At 40.8% G+C, this 11,145-nt stretch overlaps 1 protein-coding gene across 1 annotated transcript; it reads left to right on the top strand.

Moving 5' to 3' along the window:
• Nucleotides 1–316: 316 nt before the first annotated feature.
• Nucleotides 317–10,929, top strand: Rfxap (regulatory factor X associated protein; the record flags this gene model as incomplete). The annotated part of the gene is made up of 3 exons (XM_008855959.2): nucleotides 317–1,033; nucleotides 6,452–6,559; nucleotides 9,355–10,929. Coding segments are annotated over 3 exons (936 nt in total), but the record flags the coding sequence as incomplete, so codon positions are not given.
• Nucleotides 10,930–11,145: the final 216 nt, after the last annotated feature.

The following is an 11,145-nucleotide window of genomic DNA, read 5'->3' on the forward strand; positions in this document are numbered from 1 at the left end:
CGTCAATAGAATCATCTCTCTCTACACATAAACAGCTTGGCCAGGGGCTGGCTCATCCTCCAGTCCAGTGTGTTCAAACAGGCCCCTTTCCCTAGCCAGACGGTGAAAAGACCTGACTGTGAAAGAGCAGGGTCAAGTTACACCACCAACACCTGCACATCTCCCGTATCAGCCAGTCTGAGGCCATTATCATTACCATTATCGTTATCATTATATAATAGCATCCTAAGGTCTCAAACTCCCCGTCATCGGGTCTCTGGAACATTCTTAATTAGCATAGTGGAATTCTAGTGGAAAAGTACTTTGAAATGTTTAGGTAGAACGGTGGTTCCGGCAAAATAAAAAGACCTTGTACGACAGCGTCGGAGTCTCCTGCCACGGACCCAGCGGGGGCGGGGCCGCACATGCGCAGTCGTGCCGCTCAGCCCTCCTCTGTGAGCCCGCCGGCGCACGCGCGGTGGCTGCGGCCGTGGCGGTTCCAGCTGTCGGCCTGCGGCGTTCTTGGACTCCTAGGACACCTAGGCGCGGTGAGCCGGGGTTCGGACCCCGGGCGGGCGGCGGCACGGAGGCGCAGGCTGTGGAGGGCTCGGGGCCTGAGGCCCCGAAGCCGCTGACGGTACTGGTGATGCGGCCGTGCGCGGGCCAGGACGAGGCCGCGGCTCCGAGCGGGCCGAGAGGAGGCCGGGCCACGGGCAGTGAAGCCGCGGACGCCGAGGAGGAGGCGGGAGACGACGACGCGGACCTGCTAGACACGTCGGACCCCCCGGGCGGCGGCGATAGCGCGGCCAGCCCCGAGGACTTGGAGGACGAGGCGGAGGGCGGCGCGCAGGCGCGCAGGCGGGGCGCCAAGACCTGCACCTACGAGGGCTGCCGCGAGACCAGCAGCCAGGTGGCCAAGCAGCGGAAGCCCTGGATGTGCAAGAAGCACCGCAACAAGATGTACAAGGACAAGTACAAGAAAAAGAAGAGCGACCAGGCCCTCAGTTCTGGCGCCTCCGCCTCCGCCGCCGGCCCCGGGAGCGTCAAGCTGGAGGTATGCTCCGAGGCCCGGCCACGGGGGAACCCCAACTCCTGCACCCCTGCTCCCCAGGGGGATGGGCTGGGCAGAGCGGCTGCTAACCTGTGCAGCAAACCCTTGTCCGCTCCATCCTGTGCTGAGGTAGTGAGACCTTGAACCCAGGTGAGAGTGGTACTTAGGAGGTCATCCTCCCTGTTGTCAATACTGTTTTCAGTACCCTGTTCCCGTTCTTCCTACTCCCTGCGTCCCTGAACTGGTAAATCCCTGTTCGTAGAACATAACACGGGGGACAGTACTCTTCAGTGCCCCTGTTCAGTAACTACCCTGTGCTACCTTTTTCTTACTACCCTGAAGTGGAGAAGTTGGGTGTCTAAGGAGGTGTAACTTTCAGAGCCCTTTCGGATGGATTTGAAAGCCAGTGCTGTGAATTTGGGGTTCTGACTGCGGAGCCCCACTCCATCACTTGCTGACTCTCTGGACCTGAGCATATTAACGTCTCTTGATTTTCAGCTTCCTTGTCAATTGGCCCTGAAATAATGCCTGATTCTTAGTGGTTCTGTGAATATAGGACATTCTGGATTAAGTGTTCACACAGGGCCCAGTAAGTACTAAAAGTCCCTAAGCTTGCCTCATAAGCTGCTAGATCACTGGATTTGCTTTCCCCCCCATTACAAAAAGCTATAATTTCTCGGTGCCAAAAGAAAAAAAATCTAATTTTGTTAGCAGTGATCCAAAAATAATGTTTACAAATGAATGGTGTCTCCTGGAATATCCAAAATATCTCCAAAATCTCCGATCTTCAACCTGCTTAATTTATAATGGCTAGTGTAGTGACTTTTCGTCCCAAACTTGTATCCTATTTAGTGTTAATATGTTTAGGTTTAGGCCACACTCCAAAATGTTAAAATCCTGAAAGATCAAAATCCCCAAAATACAACTGTGGGAAAAAAATAATTTTTAAATGTTCACAAGACATTTACATTTTTTAAAGGAGATTTGGTAAACGTAAAAATACAAAAGAACACTTCATAGGTCACTTTACAGAATAAGGCAATAACAGCATGCATGTTTTACAAGCATAAACATAAGTATACTAAGGACAGTCACACAAGTATAATCCTTATCAACAGGTGGACCACATTCATTTACAAAATGCATCAAGGGGCTGGGGAGGGTAAAGTGCTTGCCACTAGAGCATACTAGAGGTGATTTCCCCAGCACACACATAAAATAAGTTTCAGGTGGGCATAGCAGCCTACCTCGAGGAGGCCAAGAGGGAGGATCACTGGAGCATGCTGTTTAACTACACTAGCCAGCTGGGTGAGGCCTCGATTCAAATGAGAGACCTGCCTCTATGTAAGGTGAATAAGTGTCAGCCTCTGGTCTCCACAGTCCCTTGAACATATGTCCATACACACTTGAGCCGCAGTCACACACATAACACCACACATTCACATGCAAATAAAATAAAAATAGTTCAGAAAGACCTGACATGTACCTGTAATCTCAGCACCTGGGAGGTTGAGATAGAAGAATCATGAGTTTATGGCCAGCCTGGGCTAGCTAGCAAGTTCCAGGCCAGCTTGAGCTTCACAGCAAGAGCCCCAAGCCGCCCCTCCCCCAAAAAAAGGTTAAAAAGCAAAATGTTTTGTACAGGCATCACAGGTTAGTAATTGTGCTCATCCTGCTTTATAACTGTGTGTTACAGGTAACCTAAGTCTAGATGAAATCAGTCAAAAATCAAGATGGTTAGAATCCTGGCCTACCATAAGCAGGATGATTCTATACCACTGCTCCCCTACTATACTACTTCCCTAGAATTCTGGTAGGTAAGAAGAAGGAGAAGCCCATCTTAGTAAAAAAAAATAAAAATAAAAAGAAAGTGGGAAACCAGAAGACACCTTTGAGAAGATAGCAAAGGAACTATTCTAGCTGGTGTGGAAAATCCATGAATAAAAAACCTGGAAAAAACTGAAGTTAGTATTTGTATAGTATTAAATGCCCAGCTACAAGATTTGAATTTGGAGTCTTTAAATGAAGATTTCTAGGGGTTGCTGTTGTGGTGGATGAGTTAAAGTTGAAAGACCTATAGATCAACTAGGAGGTCATTATAGAACAGTAGGTGGTAGGAGTGTAGGGGTCTTGAAGGTATTTTCAAAAGAGATACCTGCATATTTGTCATGGCACTTTGCACAGTAGACAAGTTACGGAGTCAACCTAGGTATGTGTCAACAGATACGAGTAGATAAAGTAAATGCATATATTGCATTGTCAACACAGAGGCTCACTCTCACCTCAAACCTAAGAGATGGTTTATTCTGGAGCCATATTTGACAGTGACCCAGGTTTGTTATGGAGCCAAATTTGACAGTGACCCAGGAATACAGATTCAGGTTTCCCCAAATACCATATTCCAATGTAGTAGTAACAGTTTTATAGTAACAGAATAAAGTAATAAATCAAGACACTTTTCAGATACAGTGGTGGAAACATCAGGTGGGGGAATTAAAACAGATCAGGGATGGGGTTAGATGGCTCAGTGGTTAAGAGCACTGGCTGCTCTTGCAGAGGACCCAGGTTTGATTCCCAGCACTCACATGGTGGCTAGCAACATCTGTAACTCCAGTTCCAGGGAATCTGAGGCCCTCTTGTGACCTCCATGGGCCAAGTATGCACTTACATTCAGGCAATACACTCATACACATAAAATAAAGATAATAAATATTTAAGAAGAAAATAAAGCAGGGAAATCTGATGCTGTCCATTCTTAGCCTTTTGGCTAGTGTAAACTAGTGGTCTGTTACTACATGCCAAAAGGTTTCATCTGATAGTCACAAGGATGTTGGGTCAAAGAGATGGGCAAAGAATTAGCTTTTATGAAAGCTAAAGATAGCCCAAGATAAATTGTAATTAGGGCTGTGGCCTGCAACTTTCCAGCTTCTCCACAGCCATTGAAGTTCAGATCAGTTAATCAGCCTTGCAGAAGTTTCAGTTTAAGGTTCTGTGTCTTTCTGGGAGTTTTCATTCTCAGTTTTTTCACCCTGTTGACCAAGCATCATATTTTGTGCAGGGGGGATTTATTTTTAATATATATTGTCCTTTGTTGCTAAGAGGCTCGTTCCTAGGCCCTGTTGTAGATGAAGCTTAGTAGGCAGGAACACAATCTTCAGGAGAGAGGAACAGCTAGTAAGGCTATTAAGAAACTCCTGGATTATGTCATCAAAATCTAACCATTATGATCCAGGTCTGGTTTTTTTTTTTGTTTTTTTTTTTTTTTTTAATCATTTGTATTTGACATAGCATGCAACACACAGGAAAAATATACCAAAATGAAAACATTGCCTGGCCCAGTGAAGTGGAAGTAACAGCAGATGAATGAAACATTGTAAACCAAATTTTACATACACTTCCCCCCCTCCAGAGCTGAGGACGGAACCCAGGGCCTTGCTCTTGCTAGGCAAGCGCTCTACCACTGAGCTAAATCCCCAACCCTGAATTTACGTGGTCTTTTAAAACTATATTGACTATATGTTTCCTCCTGTGTCTTTAGATTTATTTAAATGAGATAAAAATCACAATAGATACGCATTTCAGCTCAACCTCAGTAAAAACCACCTAAGTGTCAGGGCTGTTGAAAACAAAATACAATGCCTAAAACTTGATAAGCTCCTTACCGCAAAAATTCCCTTTGAAAAGGGAATTTTTTTTTTTTTAGCTATTTTTTAATTTTATGTGTATGCATGTATTGCCTGCATGTAGGTAAGTGCACCCATGTCGTGCAGTGCCTGCGGAGGTCAAAAGAGGCTGTCGGATGCCCTGGGACACTGGAGTTATGGACAGTTGTTACCTGCTGTGTGGGTGCTGGGATTCGAACCCGGGCCTTCTACAAAAATAATCAGTGTTCTTTACCACTGAGCCTTCTCTCCAGCCTCTGAAAACAGAATTCTAACATTTGTAGAAAACTAGGCTAGATGACTTAAAATTATTTCCACTACATGCTTCTGTGGTTTTCGTGCTATTAATATCCTAAATCTACACAGTGCTTTGGGTTGTAAGAACTTGGGGTGCTCTGTGTCAAGTCAGTTCTAGCATTCTGTGTGTTGTGCATGTAAACCAAACAGTCCTTAAAGAAAGGTGGAATGGGAGGAAGGAATTGCTTTCACTCTCTGTGGGTCTTAGAGCCGTGGGGCGGCGGGGTGGGGGTTAGTATTTTGAAAGCTAAAACATGTATGTGTGGAATATTTTTATAACAAGTTTTCTAAACTCACAATAAAAGAACAAAAGAGGTATATTTAACAGACACTCCAAAGCCAGTAGATAAAAGAAGTAAAACAGCATAGATAATATCCCAAGTGAAAATCAACAAGACTAAATTCATGTAAGGAATGACTTCATGAGGATCTTACAGTTTTGCTTAGTAAGAATGAAGGAGGCATAGCACAGTAGCAGAGTACATGCTCAGCATGTCAAGCCTTAGATACTCCCCTACAAAACCCCTCCCAATTTCCTTTCAGATGTGGTCAGTCTTTCTGTGGTTTCAACTACAGCAGTATTGTTATGTGAGGAAAAGCATTGAATATTCAAGTATTTAGGTAACTGGGGATTTATATTCAGTAGTGAGTGCTGCTGGTTTTGTTTGAGTTTTGATGTCTTAGAGTAAGGTTATTATTTTAAAATGCTTATTTTATCTGTACCAGTGATTGTGATTTCGTACTTGTGATTTCTATCCTTTTCCAGCCAGTTTATGAATGGCCTCCTGATACCCAAATTCTAAAAGCTTTGTCATTTGCTTCTTTAAGCAGTAGTGTGCTGCCTCTCTCCTTTTGGGGTGTGAATTGGGCAAAACCTTTTTTTTTTTTGAGCCAGCGTCTCACTGTGCAGTCCTGGCTAGCCTGGAACTTGATTTGTAGAACAAGTTAGCCTTAAACTTGGAGAGATCTGCCTGCCTCTGCCTCCCAAGGATGGGGATTAAAGGCATGCACTACTACGCCCAGCTATAAATGGGCAAAAATTTATTCATTGTAGGTCATTAGCAATAGATAGATCCCTGAGATCATTTATTTCATCCAAAAGTAAGCAGACTGTTTTGGTTTAGATCTATGTGAAGAGAATTGAGTTTCACTTGGCAGGCTTTTGTAGTATTGAAAACAGTTCACAAGTAACTTCTTCTTTGCCCTTCCCTTTGATACACTATCAGGTTGAGACCCTGCAAGAGACTGAAGAACCCAGGTTGGAAATCCTGAAGGAAGTAGCTTTCCCTTTTGCCAGCACCCCGCTTATGACTTAGCAAAGGGCTTTCCTCAAGTATCTCAGGACCTGAGCAAAAGGAAGAAAATCAAAGCCCTAACCATTGCTTTACTGAGACACCTGCTGTTGTGGATTTTATTACTGTGTTAACTGTTCTTCTCATTTGTGTCTTATCATTTATCCCAGGAAAGTACAGATAGCATACTCTCCATTGTCAAACAAAGAACAGGATCTTTTGGGGATCGTCCTGCAAGACCAACTCTTTTAGAACAAGTGTTAAATCAGAAAAGACTGGTATGTACTTTCTTGTAAAGTAGTTGTGAAACTGTTACTGGAAATTGTTTTCAGCGGAACTATTTTTAGATGTTTGACATTTTTTAAAGTGTCCATTAGCCTTCAGAATTGAATTGTGCCTCATTGCTGGTGCACACTAGAGTCTTATAATGTTGGACTAAGATGAGAGTTTAAAACAAACTTTCCTTTTACTGAATTCTAAGGTTTATTGAACAACACTTTAATGGTACTGACATATAATTAAGCCAATATTTAATAGGGATATATCTGTTATAAAGTTGATAGAAATCATCAGAAGTCAATCAGGAACGGAGAGATTGTTCACTAAATATTGGGATAATTGGGCAGTAACTTGAAGGAGGAGGAGTCTAGCTCATGCTGTGCTCACTATATACATCAGAATAAATTTTTTGGAGTCTGAAAGTTTTAAAAATGGAATTTGGACTTAATCTCTAAAATCTACAATGAGGTTTTAAAAGAATAACAAAAAAATTTACAAACTTGGAAATATAAAACGAAAAATGAATGTTGTAGTCAAAGACAGTGACAAAACTTAAACTGTAAAGCAACATAGGAAAACTTAAGTGCAACAAATATAAAAAAGACCAGTTAACACGGTTGTTATTTTGTCACAAAAAGCGTGCATATAATTTGATGAGGAAACACTTTGACCTCAATCCATTATGAAATATATAAACATACAAAAAGTAGAACTATTACTGTTTGGTGATAAAGGTATTCTGTCTTTATCAGCAAAATAACAGAATAAACAATAAGCAAAATTTATGAAAGATTATATGTAGTACTATTGGAAATTTCATGAAAAGTAAAATTCCATTCTGTCGATGGCATCCTGTGTTGGTGTAAAGGTTTTAGAAAGTAACTGGGCAATGTGTGTAAGGAGTTTTTAAAATGGTCATCCCTTTTGACTCAGAAATCAAACTTAATGTGAAGATAGCACATTTAAAAATCCTAAATGTAAAAAGTTCAGCACGATTACTGCCATAAATGTATTTATGATAATAGTAAGATATTTTAAAAATCCTAAATGCACATTCATTCCATAACAGCTAGATATTAATAGGATATTGGACAGTCTTTACAAAAAAATTCAAAGTATTTAATAAATAAGAAATATACAGGACTAGAAAGATGGCTCAGCAGTTAAGAGCATTGGCTGCTCTTGCAGAGGACCTGGGTTTGATTACCAGCACTCACACAGCAGCTAACAACCATCCATAACTCTAGTTCCAGGAGAATCCGACACCCTCTTCTGATCTTCACAGGCTTTGGACAACATGGGTGCAGTTACATGTAGATATTACACTCATACACATAAAATATTTTTTTAATTTTAAAGAAATATACTAAACATAATACACAAAATATATAACAAAAATTCTTATAAATGTTTTAATAATAATTTCCACTTTATCTTTTCAACTTATTGAAGTCAAAATGCTTTTTCATTAATAATTTATAGAAGTATTTTATTATAGTAAAAGCACTAACTAGTAGTCTGTTAAATTTATATGACAACTATATTTAAAAATGGAAAGTACAGGGGGCTAGAGAGATGGCTCAATAGCTACGAGCCCATACTGCTGTTCCAGAGGACCCAGGTTGGTTCTCAGCACCCAAATCAGGAAGCACATAGCCACTGCCTATACTTCCAGTCCCAGAAGTTCAGACGTGCTCTTGGGGCTACTGCAGCAGTGCACTCACACAAACCCGTACAGAGACTGCACATCATTAAAAATAAGTAAATCTACTCAAAATGAGGACAGGGTCTAGGGAGAGAGTTCAGTTGGTAAAGTGTTTGCTGTTCAAGCATGAGGACCTGTGTTCCATCCCAGCACCCTTGTAAAAAGCTGGGCATCATGGCATGTACTTGTAATCCCAGCACTGGGGAGGTAGAAATGGGATCCTGTAGCTCATGGTCCAACCAGCCTTGCATGCTTGACAAGTTCCAGGCCAGTGAGAGACCCTGTCTCTAAAAACAAAGTGGACAGATTCTGAGGAAGACACCTAAAGTTGACCTTTGGCCTCCACAAACATACGCACATGCTAACACACATTAAAAACAACACAAAACAATAGTAAGCACCAAAAAAATGCACTGATTGTTAAGAGTTACAGTCCTTTCTCAGATTTTGAAAATGGACTAATATTGTTTTTATATATGCAATATCTACAAACACATACAGTTTTTTATTTCTTCCTGAACACTGAGGGTAGTGAGAGAAATTTAAATTCTAGTAGTAGTTCATCTGTATTTACAAACTGGCATTTAATTCTTACTTTTACTTCTGACCCCATTTTTTCTTACTATAATCCTGGGCCAATATTTGATCATTTGCCCTTAGGTGTTTCTGATATATAAAAGGCATTTTCTTTGCACACAGAATCACCAGTAACACCAGGCTTTAGCTTTGTTTTTAGGTGTCAGTATTTTGATGTATGGTGTTAAATTTTATTAGGAGTTTTTAGTTTGACTACAGTCAGTAGATCAGTTTCAAAAGTGAATTCCATTCAGGCATGTGTTTTGTAAGCATATTATATCTTGTATAGGGATGCATTAGAGTAATTCCATTACATTAAACAACCTAGTCTCAAAAGCATAATATTCCCAGCATGCCCAGGGACTTAGTGGTACATGCCTGCAGTCCCAGCACTTGGGAGGAGGATTGCCATGCGTTCAAAGCTAGTCTGGGCTATAGTGTGAGACCTGATCTCCAAAAATAAACAGAAAATGAGCAGTGCATTGAATAATTTTTTCTTTTTCTCTCTTCAAGTCATTACTAAGAAGTCCAGAAGTTGTGCAGTTTTTACAGAAGCAGCAACAACTTTTAAATCAACAAGTTTTGGAGCAAAGGCAGCAACAGTTTCCAGGAGCGTCAGTGTGAAGATTTATCACGAACCTGTATGTGTTATTTATCTTCCTGCAATGGATGAACATATTTTTATACTAAAGATGATAAGCTGATAACCAGGCATTGGTAGTGCACACCTGGAATCCTGGAACTTAGGAAACAGACAGGAGGATCACAAGTTCAAGCCAGCCTGAGCTACATAGCAAGATCCTTTCTAAGAAAGAAAGAGGATAAAACATTTCCTGTAAATGTATGTGTGCATTTGGGGTAAACAAGTATTGCATTTTTGCATCTAATTCTTTCAAATCACCATGATTTTGAGAAGAAAAAAAAAAATCACCTTTATAAGTTATTTTGTGTGTGTGTGTTTCTTCAGTCCTTGTTACTGAAGCTCATGAGGCAGTTGCTTTCTGTGGAAGTCATAAAGTTAATAGATAGTAATCTCAAATCATCTATTTCCATGATTCACATCAAGAGGCATTTGGAAACATATGGCATGTTTAGGATTGTCATAGTGAACTTGAACACACCTGGGCTTTAGTGAGTGGGCCAGGAATACAAAATATTCTGCAGTGCTGGAGATAGTCCCATACAACTAATACTTACCCAAAATGCCAGTAATACTCCTCGGTTGCTCACCATAACATGTAGTCAGAGCACCTGAAATCAGGTTCTTGTAGTGACCTTTCTTGGTATTTAAGATGCACTGTCAGGGGTAAGCATGTTGCATAACTGTTGGATCTTTTTTCATCTACAGGAAATAAGGAAACTAAAAATTCATCTCCTAGAGTTGGCTTCTCAGTTTCATGTTAGTTAGTGTTGCTCTCCTTCAGAGTGGATCCTCTTGACTTGAATTTGTGAGTTTAAATGGATTTCAACCCACCAGTACCGGGACATAATTGTTTATCTTATATTCATTTTTAACAGAACATAGAAGAGGTCATTTACAAAAAAGAGATCCTAAAAATAAAGAGTAACACCAGCAGTTGGTCGCTGCTTTGATACTGTTATTCCTAAGTACTCTTCAAACAATAATAGGTAATCTGGATACTTCTTTTGTAATTTCTCCTAAGAAAAAAATGATAGGTAATCTGGGTACTTTTTTTTTCTTTTTGTAATTTCTTTAAAAAGGCAAAATACTGTTAAGAATACAGAATCAAATGTCAAGAGAATATATCTAGTAGCAGAATAAAAAATGTATGTGTCTCAAGGTAAACTGCAAGAATTTTTTACTTTGATGGTTTCTAAGCTCGGAAATGTATATCATGTTAAATTTAAACATAGGTATTAAGTATGTACAGGGCTGGATGCAGCTTATCGGAGCACCTGTCTAGCATGTGCAAGGCCCTAGGTTCAGCCCTCAATACCCCCCACACACAAAAAAAGTAGTTATGGGGAAAAAGAATGTTTTCATTTTGTTATGTGTTTTATACTTGCCTATCTGGGGAAATAAAAACCACTATTGCCAAAATTATTAAAGTCCAGTTGTTGACCTTCTGAGTTGTCTGTTTTATTTTGGTTAGTTGCTTCACACTGACTGTAGAGGAATTTACCTTGTGTTCGATTCAGTGCTTACAGGATAGTGTTTTATGGTGCCTCTGGACTTGCAAGCATGTCCACCCTGTGGTCCATGTGCCACACGTGTTCCAAGGTGGCTGTAAATGCTGCCCAACACATTTTCTGATGACAGTGTTATGTTGCAATATCAAAAGA

This window comes from Nannospalax galili, unplaced genomic scaffold (assembly GCF_000622305.1).
Source record: "Nannospalax galili isolate Female #2095 unplaced genomic scaffold, S.galili_v1.0 scaffold146, whole genome shotgun sequence".
In the NCBI taxonomy this organism is placed as follows: Eukaryota; Metazoa; Chordata; class Mammalia; order Rodentia; family Spalacidae; genus Nannospalax; species Nannospalax galili.